General features: G+C 39.8%; 1 protein-coding gene across 1 annotated transcript in view; it reads left to right on the top strand.

Annotated features, from left to right (window-relative positions):
- AHI1 (Abelson helper integration site 1) overlaps window positions 1-14,063 on the top strand; it is a 148,862-nt gene that overhangs the window by 32,881 nt on the left and 101,918 nt on the right. The window contains exons 15-18 of the mRNA XM_075267926.1: window positions 949-1,067; window positions 2,276-2,406; window positions 5,521-5,661; window positions 7,137-7,285. Of these exons, the coding sequence (XP_075124027.1) occupies window positions 949-1,067; window positions 2,276-2,406; window positions 5,521-5,661; window positions 7,137-7,285 (540 nt within the window). The remainder of the gene's footprint in view (window positions 1-948; window positions 1,068-2,275; window positions 2,407-5,520; window positions 5,662-7,136; window positions 7,286-14,063) is intronic.

The raw sequence follows: 14,063 nt of genomic DNA on the forward strand, positions 1-14,063 counted from the left end.
CAGCCAACATAACTGACCCCCTCCAGTGTCAGAGAATTTCTGAAGGCAATAGGGAAACAAGGGAATAAATAAAAAAAAAGAATGGACAGAAAGTGGATTTTATTGCAAGACCTCACAGAAAGGAGGCAATTTTTTTTAATAAAGTAAAATGCACATGAGGGCCGAAAATCAAATATAAAAACACCCAAAGCATTACACAGGATTAAACAGTCTGCCAGGGGCAGCATGGTGGCTCAGTGGTTAGCACTGCAGCATTGCAGCGCTGGAGTCCTGGGTTCCAATCCCACCAGAAACAACATTTGCAAGGAGTTTGTATGTTCTCCCCGTGTTTGTGTGGATTTCTTCCCATTCTACAAAAGACATACTGATATGAAAAAAAATGTACATTGTGATCCCTATATGGGGCTCACAATTGACATAAAAAAACAACCCCCCCCCCAAAAAAAAAACAAACAAACAAAAAAAACAAGATTACACAGTCTGCCGTGCATCAGTCATGTGAATCACAAATGGGCTGCAATCTCTAGAAGGTAAATGGGGAATAAGACATAAGTTAATTGTTGAAATCAGAATATATATTATCAGATATGTTAAAGGGGTTGATTCAAGTCATCCCTTGTCCATTTTCCCTATTAGTGATCTGGGAGAGTGGCATTCTTTTCTAGGGGTCTTGTTCTGTTGATGCGTTGCTAGGATGGCAATTGATATATGTCTACTGCTACCAAATCCATGGGGAAAGTCTAACTGCCCCCTGCTCCTTTGGAGCGAGGTGGGGTTGTGAGGTAGGTCCAAGCAGAAGGGAGTTGTGACTGATGAAACACTTTTAAGTAATCTTAAGTCGGTTTATGGACACATTATATACCACAGTAGCACTCTTATTTTCAACTGCATAGGTTATAATCTACAAATTCGCATACAATTTCATTTCTTTTCTTGTTATGATTTTAGGAAATAAAAGATACTGATATGAAAGGAATAGCTGTGAATCACTTGCAGGTTCATCCAAATGGGAGGCGTCTATTAATTCATACAAAAGACAGCACAGTCCGAATCATGGATCTTAGAATGTAAGCTATTTTTCTCCTTGTCTTTGAGCTTTCTTTCTTGTCAAAAAAACTTGACACCTCTCCTGATGACATCTGTTTTATTAGATATTTATATTACTTGTAATTTAACAATCGTAAAGCATATTTTATTGTATACCTTTTGTTGTATTTCACCTAGAAATTTATAAATAAATTGACAACTAGATGTTACCATTCTCATTTTCAAAGATGAGTCATATTGTGTTTTTATCCAAAAAAGAGTGGCACGCCTATTCTCCATGTTTTTGAGATATTGCAGCTCAACTTCAGTGTATCAGACATATCAGACCAGTGTGGCACTGTTTTGGCATCAAAATGGATATGATTTTTATTTAAATTAAGAAAAATCCTTTAAAGTTGTTGTCTGGTAGGATATCTATCTATCTATCTATCTATCTATCTATCTATCTATTGTTTGAAAGGAGGTGGAATTAATTAAAATAATAGAATCGGCATTATTCTCTTAACCTCATGCAAATGAAGTTCTGATATCTGGCAACGGTCCTGTTGCAAAATACAGAAAATGCCAGGAAATGGCTGCTTAGCCAGTCAATTGCTGAGACCGGCATCACTTAGTATAGTGTTTGCCTGAGTGGGCACTTAAATATTTTTGTTGCTTAGGATTTGTGATGTACCATAAGTAAGGCTTATTTAGATTTTTATTTTTTTCTTATGTAGATTGTGAGCCCCACAATGTACGTTTTTCCCTATCAGTGGGAGCAAATCCATGCAGGCACAGGGGGAACATACAAACTCCTTGCAGATGTTGTTCCTGGCAGGATTTGAACCCAGGACTCCAGCACTCCAAGGCTGCAGTGCTAACCACTGAGCCACCGCGTTGCCCCCGCTTATTTAGATTTTTAACCCATTCTGATCCTTATTTAAAAGTAAAACAAAAAAAACCCTTTTAAGCAAGTTGTAGTACTAATATAAAGTAATATTTCAGGCAATAAGCATAATACAGATTATATCCTTAAAAAATAGATAATCAGCTTCATGGTCAGTGTCCTCTATCAGTTTGCAAGAAACCCTTTTTACATTGTTATTAATGAAGGCCTAATGCGTCCTACATCAACACAGCAATAAGAAGCAGCCAGCTACAGCTATTACTGATATATACCTTTTTGTATCAATACTCCTTAGTAAAAATTCACCTGCATATTTGTCTTGCTTTTTAATTCTTTTTGTAGACTGGCTGTAAAAAAATTTATTGGAGCAACAAATTACAGGGAAAAACTTCACAGTGCCTTTACACCATGTGGAACATTTGTCATAGCATGCAGCGAAGATGGAGTTGCGTATGTGTGGAATGCTGAAACTGGTAAGACATTATAGAAATCCATGCATTGGTTTTAAGCCAGTAAAAATTATTCCAAACCATGGACTGGTACACTTCATTTACACTGAATGACCACTTCATTAGACACTTGCCTCTTCTCTGTATGGAGATTACACATGTGATGAAGTTTTCTGTGGATCACTTTTAGTGTGACCCATATTAGGGTCCATTCACATGGAGGAAAACGGTGAGGAATTTGGTGTGGAATTTCAGCGCTGAAAAAAAAGCCTCCCATTGACTTCAATGGGTTCCTTTTTCTGCTAGCAAAATTCCGCTAATGGAAAAAAAAAAAAAAAGCTAGCAGCATCCATTGAAGTCAAAGAGAGGCTTTTTTTCAGTGCTGAATATTCAGCACCAATTTCCTCACCATTTTCCTCCGTGTGAATGGACCCTTAGAATGGGAGGATTAAGTGACTTTAAATGATGCCTGGTCATCAGTACTAGAATAGCTCGGGCTAGTATTTCACAAACTGTTTACCTTGTGGAGTTTTCTCGTGCAACTTTAAGAGTATATCAAGAATAATGTGATTCGAATAAAAACATTCACCAAAAAGGGATCCTGTGAAAGCAAACAAGTTTTCTATGAAAGAGGACAGAGGAGGATGTCAAGAATCCTGACAAATAGGTGCACAGTCAACCAACATGTAGCTGTATAGAATGCTGGTGCACCAACTTGTCTGAACTGACAACTTATCATTTATAGCATGAATTGACAATAACAGTGGATGACTAATTTGAGTGATATTGCTGTTGACACTAGCGTTTGAGTCTCCTCATGAGACTCCATTCTGTCCTCCATTCTGCTTTAAATTGGCAGAGAGAAGAGTCCTGCAAGCAGGACTCTTCTCTCTGTTATATTTGGCAGAAACTGGGCACAATTCAGGCGGACCCCATTATAATGTAGATAAAATTCAGCTCCGACTGCAATGCAATATATCCAGACGTATGTGGTACGTTAAAATTTTAACTTTTATTTCATTCACCAATAAAATAGTCACATTCCGACTTCAAAGAATCAGATCACCAAAAAAGGCTACATGAGGAAGGGACATGGTCCCGGAACGCGTAGCCTTTTTTGGTGAGCTTATTCTTTGAAGTCGGAATGTGACTATTTTATCGTTGAATGGAATGAAAGTTAAATTTTAATGTACCACATACGTCTGGATATATTGCATTGCAGTCGATGCTGGATGTTATCTACATTATACCTGCGTTTTTACCTTGTTATCCAAAAGGTTTCCGTGCACCCTGGATGCAATCTATATACAAGTATATATGGTGAGCTGGACTTATTTGCTTTTCTTGTAAGGACCCCATTATAATCTATGGTGTCTGCGGGTTAACTGCTTTTTAAGTCTATATGGATTCTGAACGGAAACCCAATCACTAATGTGAACTTAGCATAAGGGAAACAGAAAGACAAGACTCCATTAGGCGTAAAACACAGAGATTGGGTTACAGAGCACTAGAAAAACATTGCTTGGTCATGTATAGATAAATATAGATTTCTATTGTATTATGCCTCCAGGACCTCAGTTGATGCTCACCGAGGCACCATTTCCCCATTTTGAGGAGAACCACCGACGCCTACAACTAGATGCAGGGCCAGCAATTCATTGCTTGTCTGTCATATACTTCTATGCAGCCTGTATTAGAAGTGCCAGTATTTTGCATAACATTTCAGTGCATTAGCTTTGCAATGCATTGCCTTAGTAATCTAACCCTAGAGAGTCTAGTAAATGGAGTATAAAAGAAAAAAAAAAGTTAACCTCCCCCAAAATAACAATAACAATCTAAAAGTTCAAACCACCCTCCTTTCACTAGAGTAAAAAATGAGTGTGAAACACATGAGATATCCCTGTGTCCGAAAACAACCAGTCTACAAACTTATAAAAATATTTTTCCAGTACAGTGAACGCCATAGCGGGGAAAGAAAATTCCAAAGTGTCAAAACACCAATTTTCTGCTGTTTCGCCACTGATAAAAATTTTAATTAAAAGTGATCAAAGCAATAGATATTCCTCAAAAATGGTATAACTAAAAAGTGCTTCTGGTCTTGCAAAAAAAGCCAGATTCGGCCAGAAATAGGTATCCTAAGCAACCAAAAGCTCTTCCCACTGTTGAATGGGATTCTATCAGCATGTGAGGGCGTGGTTTTCTAATGGTCCTAGTTTTCTAGGTTGCGCCGTGTCCGCCATGTTCATTGTGGAGATGGCGGTGAACAGAGGAGGAGTCTTTCTGCGCAAGCTGAATGTGAGCGGCGGGACAAAGCCTGGCATCAGGTTGGTGATCAGCCTTACCCCTGGTTCACATTAGCTTATGTATTCCGTCCGGTGGAGTCCACATGAGGACCTCCCGGACGGAATGCAGTCGCAACTACAAGCGCTGTTCAGTTAAAGCACACGGACCCCATAGACTATACTGGGGTCCGTATGCTTGCCGCGCACTGCCTGCATGATTCGTGGAGGCGACCGCTGGAGTTGGGGAGAGATGACTTGGGGCGGCCCTGGAGACAGCACTGCTTCACCACTCACCAGCAGCAGCGCTGTGTCCAGGGCCACCCCAAGTCATCTCTCCCTGACTCGAGTATCAGCCAAGGGGGACTTTTTTAGCACAAAAACTGTGCTTAAAAACGCGGCTTATATTCGAGTATATACAGTAAGTTAAATTTGGTATCTCTGGAATGGTACCGTAACATCGAGTACAGGTGACATGTCTTCGTGACTGCATAGTGAATGCTGTGCAAACAAAGCCTGTTAACAAAGTCACTCAAATTTACTTTTTCTCCAATTTCTCCCCATTCAGAATTTTTTTTTCAGCTTCCCAGTATATTGTACAGTATATTAAATGGTACCATTATAAAGAACAATTTGTTCCACAAAAATGCAGCCCTCATATGGCTCTGTGAATGAGAAATAAAAAATGTTATGGAGTTTAGTATATGGGGAGTCGAAAACCAAAAATTGCCTGCAGCGGGAAGGGGTTAGATCTAGAGCAAATATCTAAGCATATATGAAATGTATGACTTTACTTTTATCTGTTAACATTCTTATTCTGTTTATGAAGTTCATAATGTGGTTGCTTCTTTTATTCTAGGAGATCAGGTAGCAAAATATACAGATCTATCATATACAGCCCCACTTCGAGATGTGGCCTTTCATCCTCATGAACACATGGTAGCATTTTGTGCCTTTGGACCAAGCCAACCAATTATTGTATATATTTATGACTACAAAGGTGAGCATTATTACTGATACTATTTTGCATCTGCTAACTTGGCCTTCTTTTTTTTCACCAAATAGACAAACTTTGATATTAAGTTTTTAACTTCATCTGTTTTAGTTCAAAACAGTTGTATAGACTTGTAACATAATATCTGTGTAATGTAATAAGCAAACATTACAGCATATAATTTTATTTAAGGAACTGTTCTACATTGAAACCTGCTTAAAACACAGATGATTAAACTCTTACCAACCAGGCTGTTTTAGGTTCTACAGAGAACCAGTCACCACCCTAAAGAGTGTGAAATACCACATTGCCTTTTGTCCTCCAAGTTGTGATCTAGGCACAGCCTGGAGGAACAAGGTAGTGACAGCAGGATGCTTTGGCCATGGTGTGAATGCTATGGAAAAAAATCAACGTTTTACAGTTCCTGCAAAGTGGATAGGATTCTAGCGAATCCCATCAACACACTGCAGAAAAAAAACTCATAGTGGACCTGTTGTGGTTTTAGAAATTTGCAGCATGTCAGTTATACCTACAGAAATGCTGGCGGCTTTCCTATAGGTATAATAGAAGCAAATAGTCTGAAGAGGAAACCTCTGCGGGCTTTCTATGAAAAGCACTGTGGGAAAAACAGTGATTCGTTAACGCCACAGTTTTTCCTGCAGCGCTTTTTTGCTGCAGTTCACTACGTGGGGTCTTAGTCTTAATAAAGCTCAAGTACCACCTTAATTAAATGAATTACCCTTTATATCAAGCCCCTGATTCCACTTGACATAAATACTTCACCCCTGATGACTCCTCATATAAATGATACCCCCTAATGACCCCTTATATAAATAACCTCTCCCCTTGTATTCATAATGTCCCCTAATAGTCCCTATATTAATGACCCACTTAAGTTCACAATGCCCCCTAATATAGATGATCCGCTCCCCCCCCATCGTCTTAATGCCCCCTAATGAATCCTCCCTTTCAATTCTCCCTCATAAATCCCCCCTTATAATATTAAAACACCCACAACTGCGCTAAAAAAAAAAAGTTATACTCACTTACCTGCGATCCTTTGGTGAATGGAGCGGCCTACTCCTCTTCATGCCCTAAGCTCTATGCGCAGGGTTCACGCATAGGACATCTACAGTGCAATGCCATGACTGCCGCCTGTCTCTGAAGTCTTATAAACCGCAGGCCTGAAGTGGGGTGGGCTGCCAACCTCTGTCCTTCCCTGCTAGCTACGCCTGTGGTTTACATAGAGATCAATATAAAAAAAAAAAAATCTGTTTCTGTCTGTGGCATACTATGCCTTTGTGTCTTTTAAAATCGCTATATAAATGGATGCCCATCCATATGCATCTATTAAACTGATCTGCTAAAAGATTGTATATGTACATATGGCTTGCAGCTGTGTGAGGTTTTTTTTTTTTTTTCTTTTTAAATCTTCTGTATATTTTAACTTTTGCTTATCTGTTTTTTGTTTTTGTTTCTAGTTGCCCAACTTGAAGCTGAATCGGTGCAGGTAACCAGTGATGTAAATGGACAGAATTATTCAGATATTCTTACATTTCAAGATGCAGTTATTGCTGCAAAATCCTCTATGCGAATGATGAAAGTAAAGAAGAAATTGGACTCTGTTTTGGTATGTTCTTTTTTCTTCTTTCTCTTATTTGGTTTCATTTTCAGCTTGCTACATGTACATCTACTTGTTATATTTAAAGGGATTCTACCATTAAAACTTTTTTTTTTTGTGGATAAGACGTCGGAATAGCCTTTAGAAAGGCTATTCATCTCTTACCTTTAGACGTGGTCTCCGCCGCACCGTTCCTCAGAAATACCGTTTTTTACAAGTATGTAAATGAGTTCTCTCGCAGAGATGGGGGCGGGCCCCAGCGCTCAAACAGCAATAAGGGCGTCCCCACCGCTGCCAGAGAAGTGTCTCCAAGCGCCGCCTCCTTCTTCGTTCGCCATGTCATGTTCAATGTCTTTTTCCGCCGCAGGCTCGTAACCTAGCAGAGCAGACTGCGCAGGCGCACAGGTCACAGGAAAATGGCCGCTAACAATACTGCGCAAGCGGCCATTTTCCTGTGACTTGTGCACCTGCACAGTCTGCTCTGCTGTGCTAGAAGTTACGAGCCTGCGCCGGAGGACATTGAAGATGACGTTGAAGTTGCATATTCGTTTTTAGGGTATTATTTTAAAACCGGGGGGGGGGGGGGGGGGGTTCGGGGTGTTTAAAATAAGATTAGCGGTGCCTGAATTTTTAAAGGCTATTCAGGTATATTTGGCGCTCATACGGCATAATTTTACTGATAGATCCCCTTTAAGGAGATCTGTTCCTTTTCCGCTTATTAAGTTGTTCTCCTTCTCCTTGATTTCAATCTGACTGCTTATTTACATTATATTTGTCTCTGTCTGCAGCCTCAGACATGAAACCCGAAGGAGTAGGATTCTCCTACCAGCTAATTAACCCCTTCCCGACATGCGCTGTAATAGTACGGCACATGTCTGGTGTGTAACTATGGCGACCGCCCGGGAGCCGGGCGGCCGCCATAGCCGCCGGTGTCTACTGCTTTAAGAAGTAGACAACCGGCCCTAATGCCCTAATCGGTGCCGCCATTTTGCCAGTGATCGCCGGCTCCTGGAGCATGCTCCAGGGCCGACGTCATGTTGGCATGACAGCCGGGAGCCTTTACAAGGCTCCCAGGCTTGTCTGCAAGCTCTTTCTTTTGCAGGCTGGTCTATGCAGCCTGCAAAAGAAATGATGATTTTTTTTGCAATGCATTAGCATTGTAATGCATTGCATTAGTGATCAGACCCCCTGGGGTTCAACACCCCTAGGGGGTCTAATAAATGCAAAAAAATTTTAAAAAAAAGTAAAAAAAAAAAAAATATATAAAAAAAATATAAAAAGTATTAAAAATTCAAATCACCCCCCTTTCCCTAGAACACATATAAAAGTAGTTAAAAACTGTGAAACACATACATGTTAGGTATCCCCGTGTCCAAAATCGCCCGCTCTACAAATCTATAAAAATATTTTTCCTGTCGGTATACGCCGTAGCGGGAAAAATAGTCAAAAGTGCCAAACCTCCGTTTTTTCACTGTTTTGATTATGATAAAAATTTGAATAAAAAGTGATCAAAGCAATAGCATTTCCCGAAAATGCTAGAACTAAAAAGTACACCCGACCCCGCAAAAAAAAGACGCCCTATGCATCCCCGTACACGGACGTATAATAAAGGTACGGCTGTCGACTTTTATTTTTTTATTTTTTATTTTTTTTCCAATTAATTTTTATTGAAAATATTTTTTAAGAATACAAACAAGAAATTTATAGCAACAGTTTAGAAATATAAAACCGTATAACAAGGGTAAGGTGTAACAGTGGTAGCACCACAGTATGGTAGGGTAGTGAGTGAAAAAAGAAGAGAGGACAATATTGACTCATATTTCCGATTGTCCTAACCAAATTTTAAAGGTAGTACATTCGGTGGAAAGGAGGAAAGAAAAGCGGGATATCAGGCAAATATGTTCGTCTATATTCCTATGTATACTCTATGGAAGGAAGGCTTTGAATGTACCCAAAAAGTTACTATATTAGAGGAAAGTAGCCAGATTCCAGAGTTGCCATTTCTCTTTTTCTAGTAACCAACGTTTCTTTTGTGAGGCAAATTTTAATTCCAAATCTTTTGCACCATTAACTCTTTCTCTGACTTCGGAGATGTGCATGGGTTTTGAGCTTTTCCAGGAAGATGCAATAATGCTTCTAGATGCCAGTATAATATGGGAGACGACTGTAGCAGTGGGTTTCTGTAGGAGTTCAGTGTTGAGGAAGCATAGTGCTAGGCTTGGGGTAGGAGTTAGGCGAAGGTTAAGTGAGTTGTTGAGAGCAGAAAAAACAGTAAGCCAAAAAGTGTGAACTATAGGGCAGGACCACCAGGCGTGGAAATAAGTACCTTTATTACCGCATCCTCTCCAGCATAGATCAGGATAGTTTAGATCCATTTTGGCCAGCTTAGCTGGTGTGATGTGCCAACGTAATAGAATCTTACGAGACAGTTCAATATGGTGCATGCCCTTAGATATGCGATTCGTCCACATGAAGGCTTTGTGCCATAATGAGAGATCAAACACTTGTTCCAAGTCGGTTTCCCAACACATAATATATTTAGGTTTTGCATCATCACTGGGTGTGGTGAGATTTCCATAAAAGAGTGAGATCCCCCCAGAAGATTTCTTAGAGTTCATGAAAAATAGATAGGCAGTTCTAGGGAAGGTGTAGGTGGTGAACTGGTGAGCCGCTAGGGCGTGACGGATTTGTAGGTATTTGAAGAAGTCTCTAGTTGGTATCTGAAACTTCGAGGTTAGGAATGCAAAAGGAACCAAGGAACCACCATCCAGTATGTCAGCGATATTTCGGATTCCTTTATCTTCCCATGTGGTGAGGTCAAGATCAGGGACAATGGTGTAAAGATAACGGATTGGCAGAGAGGTCACTGATATTGTATCCATCTTTGGAGTCATTTTAGAGTAAGTTACCCACGCATTACATGTAGCTTTAACACTATATAAGCTAGGGGAGGAGGATTTAGCAAGAGTTATGTTATCCACTTCGTTCTTTGGTGTTAGAAGTCGGATGGAATGTCCGTGTACATAGAAGTCTTCTATCTGTGACCATCTGTTCTGTGGTTGACGCCACCAAGACTTAGCTTGGTCTAGTAAGGATGCTATCTGGTACTTACGTATGTCAGGCAGCCCCATGCCTCCGACCTTCCAGGACATAGTCATAGTGTTGATATTAATTCTGGGTTTCTTATAGCTCCAGATAAAATTATTTAGTGCTTTTTGGATATTGTTAAAGAAGGAAATAGGAATGTGTATTGGAAGTGTTCTGAGCTGATACAAAATTATAGGAAGAACTAACATTTTAAAGATGGAGATTCTGCCTATCCAGGATAGAGGAAGTTTGTGATAACAATCCAGTTTTTTCTTGACCGTGTCTAATAAATGTGGAAAGTTTTCTTTATAGAGGATGGAACTAGGGGATGTCAGGTTAATACCTAAGTATTTAATCTTTTTTTCGTTCCATTGAAAGGCAGACATGGTTAAAAGCTTGGTTCTGCAAGAGTTAGAGACACCCAGGTTAAGAATGTGCGATTTGTTTTCATTGACCTTGTAATAGGACACGTTGCCGAAAAGTTTAAGCGTTTGTTGGATTATAGGGAGGGATTTAACAGGGTCGGTAATGGCTAGAATGATGTCATCGGCATACAGGCCAATCTTGTGGGTGGTCTTCCCACTTTAAGACCCGAGATGTTTTGATTTTGTCTTATATACTCTGCTAGTGGTTTCATAATCATAGCAAAGATGATAGGAGATAATGGACATCCCTGACGGGTGCCATTTGTGATAGTAAATTTATCTGAAATATAGCCCGAGTTGTATACTCTGCCCGAGGGGTTGGAATAAAGTGCAAGAATAGCGTCTTGGATGTTTCCGGTAAATCCAAATTTTATCAGTACTTGTTTCAGGAAATTCCAATGCACTCTATCAAACGCCTTCTCTGCATCTAAGGCCAGAAGCAGAGAAGGCGTTTGGGTCAGTTCTGCATGTTGAATTAGGTCTATGAACCTGCGTGTACCATCTGTTGTTTGTCTGCCAGCAATAAAGCCTACCTGGTCTGGATGAATAATAGTTGGCATTATTGATACTAATCTTTTAGCTAGGATTTTTGCAAAAATCTTTACATCGGTGTTTAAGAGCGATATGGGGCGAAAGTTCGCTGGGGTAATCGGGTCTTTGCTCGGTTTTGGGAGAGTGATAAGTGTAGCTGATAGCATCTCTTCTGGAAATTCTTTTTTATTTATTGCTTCATTAAACATCGATGCCAAGTGGGGTGCTAGAAGGTCTGCAAATTTTTTGTAGTAACCATTCGTAAATCCGTCCGGACCAGGAGCTTTACCATTTTTTAATGTTGTAATTGCCTGAAGTGTTTCTTGTGGTGTAATAGGCATGGAGAGAGCTTCGAGTTGAGAGTTAGAGATTTGGGGTAGATTTAGCTCGTCTAAGAATGCAGAAATGTCTTCAGCAGATGGTTGATAAATACTTTTATCATTTTTTAAGTTGTAAAGGTTTTCGTAATATTGTTTGAAATGGTTTACTATTAGTTGGGGGTTTATAATTTTTTCTTTGTTCTGGTTTATCAAATAGGAGATTCGTTGGTTTACAGATCTTTTTTTCGCCTGACTAGCTAGGAATTTACTGGGTCGATTACTATGTGCATAGTAATTTAACTTCTATCTGGTCAGTAATTTATTATAAGAATCTGTGAGTAATTGTTGTAGTTGGTTTCTTAAATCTCTTAACTTGGAGGTAACTAGGTCAGTAGGATTACGCTTATGTACAATCTCCAGTTCAGATATATTTTTTAATAATTGTTGCGATTCTTTGTGTCTCAGTTTTTTTCTGATTGATGCAAGTTGTATAAGTATACCGCGAAGAAACGCCTTGTGTGCGTTCCAAACTATAGAATTATCTGTTTGACTAACAGAGTTAAGCCGAAAATATTCAGAGATACGCTCTGCTAGAGTGGTTTGATAGTCAGAGTGGTGGAGTAGAGAGTCATCTAGTCTCCAAAGATATATGTTCGGTGGGTAAGACTGTTGGTGTAGTGTTATAGAGATAGGAGCATGGTCTGACCATGTTATTGAGCCAATGTTCGTGGATTTAATCAGGTTGAGATTAAAGTGATTTAGAAGGAACATGTCGATCCTAGAGTATGTTTGATGAGGGGAAGAGAAAAATGTATAATCTCTTTCAGTTCCATGTGTACACCTCCAGACATCGACATATCCCTCCTTGAGTGACAAATTACGAATAGATGACATGTGCCTAGAGGTAGATGTAGAATCAAGGTCTGGAAACATAATATCGTTTAGATCACCACCTATTATTACTATGCCTTTTGCTTTTTTCCGCAGTTTCGCAAAAATTTTTGCTAAAAATTCGTTTTGTTTCGTATTTGGGGCATAAATGTTGGCTAAAGTGTACTGAATATTATTAAGTTGGCAGATTATAAATAGGAAGCGTCCCTGTGTGTCAGTAATGATCTGTTCAAGTGTGAATACCACTGAGTTGGCAATGGCTATCAATACTCCTTTCTTTTTTTGTATCAGCTGAGGACAAGTAGACATGTGGGAATTTAGGGTGAGATATTTTAGGGGTTTTAGTAATCGAGAAGTGCGTCTCTTGTGTGAACAATACGTCGCACTTAAGAGTTAGGGCTTCTTTCCATAGTAAGTGTCGTTTATAAGGCAAGTTAAGTCCTTTAGCATTTATGGAAGAAATCGTTAAATCCATTTTTGTAGAGTGGTTGTGCTGATATATAAACTATTGGGTGTCTATATGTGTGAATAAGTTTTGTACTCACTATATTACATGAAGCAGGATAGTGTACAGCAGAATTTGGGTTCGGGTCGGTCGGAGGCATGAGGCTGTCCATCAGGGTGTATAAGAAGGTGCTACAGGAACAGAAAACAAAAATATAAGCAGAACATATATAACAGGAATAAACCAGGAAAAAAATAAATGATGCCAGTAGAGTACTTAGCATTGCGATGAATAAACGGAGGTGCGGCTCCGAAAAGTAGAGCCCATCCAGCATAAAGCCTGTGAGGGCCTGATCTGTAGGTTAAAGAACCAGCATAGGGAGTTTTGCGTAATTAGGAATGATTGCCGCATTTTCCAACGATTTTCCAATCCTCGGTAATTAAGGCCGGAGAGAACGAATGATGTTGTGGAGAGAGAGTCGGAGGAGATGAGTTTGTAGGAATTCGCCAGTTGTCAAGAAGCAGTAAGCCTTTCTCTGGGTTGTTAATTATGAAGGTGGAGCCATCTTTGGTGATAATTAATTTGGTTGGGAAGCCCCATTTGTATTTGATGTTGTTAGCGCGTAGAGTTGCCGTGACTTGGCTAAATGCCCTGCGAGCTTGTAGCGTTGCTGCGGATAGGTCAGGAAACAGCTTGATATTAGAATATGGATTAGGTAATGAGCCTTTCTTTCTGGCTTCCAATAGTAAAGTTTCTTTTGTGCAATAGAAGTGAATTTTAGCGAGAATGTCTCTAGGGGCGTTTTCGGGCGCATTTCTAGCTTTTGGTATGCGGTGCGCTCTATCAATAGTAAGATCTAGGTCAGATGAGGTAGGCGATAGGGATTTAAACATGGCTGTCAGATAGTTGGAGATATCATTAGGTGCCACATCTTCTGATACGCCTCTAATCTTTATGTTGTTACGGCGTGACCCGTCTTCCAGGTCCGTCACCTTATCTCTCAGGCGTTGTATTTCCACATCGGCCTCATTAAATGCAGACACTAGCTCATTATGTGATTGTGCGACTTCAGACATTTTGTTTTCCAG

This window comes from Leptodactylus fuscus, chromosome 3, assembly GCF_031893055.1.
Source record: "Leptodactylus fuscus isolate aLepFus1 chromosome 3, aLepFus1.hap2, whole genome shotgun sequence".
In the NCBI taxonomy this organism is placed as follows: domain Eukaryota; kingdom Metazoa; phylum Chordata; class Amphibia; order Anura; family Leptodactylidae; genus Leptodactylus; species Leptodactylus fuscus.